At 47.2% G+C, this 1,806-nt stretch overlaps 1 protein-coding gene across 1 annotated transcript in view; it reads right to left on the bottom strand.

The window, feature by feature from the left end:
* The window catches only part of aox5 (aldehyde oxidase 5), a 24,597-nt gene that overhangs the window by 8,162 nt on the left and 14,629 nt on the right, over nt 1-1,806 (bottom strand). Inside the window, 3 exon segments of the mRNA XM_008300348.1 lie at nt 475-570; nt 650-783; nt 865-989. Coding sequence (XP_008298570.1) covers nt 475-570; nt 650-783; nt 865-989 — 355 coding nt within the window.

Genomic DNA, 1,806 nt, shown 5'->3' with positions numbered 1-1,806 from the left:
ATGTGAGAAAGCAGGAAACCAGAAAATATTCACACTTAAAGAGCTGCGATTTTAAAAAAAACTAAAGAAAGTTACTCTAACGTACCCACTGATTATCAGAATAGTTGGTGGTAAAGTGTAATAGTTCTGCTAAAACTACTTGATCTTTGTGATTAATTTGATTTCAGTTACAGGAGAACGTTGATTCTCCAAACTTTGATCTACGCTGTTGTATTTGGAATCTAGTTCAGAAGTCATTATGATACTCAAACCCCTCAACATCCTCGCTGTTTTTTGTTTAAAAAGACGAGAATCTTGGTTTGTTCAACTCCTGTAATGAAAACAGTGGTTATATAAGAAGTATGAAGGTAAGAAACGCCCTTTTTGGTGTGAATTGAAACCATTTTAAACACAGAGCTGGAAGTTTTGTCTCTGTTTAAGCTGGTGATCGTTAACAACAAGTGTTAACGAGCCACTTCTCTGATCTTTCATAAATATCATACCTTGTACTTTCCGAGGAACGGGTGTCTGCCGCTGGTGATCAGCATGTCGTCGCCTCGCTCCAGACAGCAGCGAACAGCCCTCCCGGTCCTGAAAACAAAACCACACGTTTCACCGAAGCCCTCCGACCGTCATCGTCGTCTGTCCCTCATGTCGTGACTCTTCTTACTTTCGCGCTGCCACTGCAGCGATGGCAGAAAGGGAGGCGATCTTCATGACTTTCCCTCCGAACGCTCCGCCCAGCCTCTTCACGTGGCAGGTGATCTTGTTGGAGTCGACTCCCAGCGCCATGGCGACCACCTCCTGGTGCGGGACGACAGAAGCTGAGAGTCAGGCGGAAGAACCGAAGGAGCCGCAACAGAAAAGAGAGTGTTTTTCTCTGACCTGAGTGAAGGCGGCGTGTTGGGAGGCGACAAACAAATCCATCTCTTGGTGCTCTCCTTTGGGAGCAGCGATCACGCCTTGAGTCTCCAGGTAGAAGTGCTCCTGGCCGCCCATGTAGAGCTGATCTGCAGACAGCATCGTGTACGTTAACGGTGCTTTGAAAAGTTTAAGACAAGTTAAAGCAAACAGAAATTTCAAAGACACCAAATTCCTCCGCCAGTGGAAACCCACTGGTTCTCCGATGCCTAAAAACTTAAAGCAGGTGGCGTCTGTCGGCAACATGATGGCTTCTGAGTCATCCATGCTGCCGAGTATCTGGAAGCTCAAGATGAGACCTTCTAGTGAAGCTTGAACATTAGTGGACCAACTGCACTGAAGGACTAATTCAGCATCGAGGCATCTTTCTCCTGAGACGTTTCCTGGTGAGGCCGAGAACTCTGTGAAGTCAGTTACCCTCCAGAATGTGTTCAGCCGTCTTCAAGGCTTCGTCCACGTCACCTCTCTCCACCTTCCTCTTGGGTTCAAAGAAGGACTCGTGCTTTATGGCGTCCTGGAGGACAAGACAACAAGAAAAGTGGATCGTTGACGATTATTTTAACCACATTTCCTGAACTTTTTAAGCCGACTTCAGCGGTGAACACTCGATTAATTCCCGCACACTGTAAATATTTCTTCTTGCCGTTTATAGTCGTGATGATTCTTGCTATCTTTCAAAAGGTTTTAGGATTCAGAGGGTTAATATCTAACAGGTGACGGTACCTCTATCGTGAAGAAGACGGGCTGGAGGTCCCGGTAGGTGACCCGGACCTTCTGGGCTGCCCTCCTGGCCTGTTCTCTGCTCTCTGCCACCACAGCACCGACGATCTGACCGACACAAAGCACCTGCGCACACGTCCCACAGTGTTAACGTACAAAACACAACAGAAAAGTCAAGAGCCCCTT

The sequence above is a fragment of the Stegastes partitus genome, unplaced genomic scaffold, assembly GCF_000690725.1.
Source record: "Stegastes partitus isolate 25-593 unplaced genomic scaffold, Stegastes_partitus-1.0.2 Scaffold1528, whole genome shotgun sequence".
Taxonomy (NCBI): Eukaryota; Metazoa; Chordata; class Actinopteri; family Pomacentridae; genus Stegastes; species Stegastes partitus.
The sequence above is the reverse complement of the archived record's forward strand: the minus strand, read 5'-3'. Positions and strand labels throughout refer to the sequence as shown.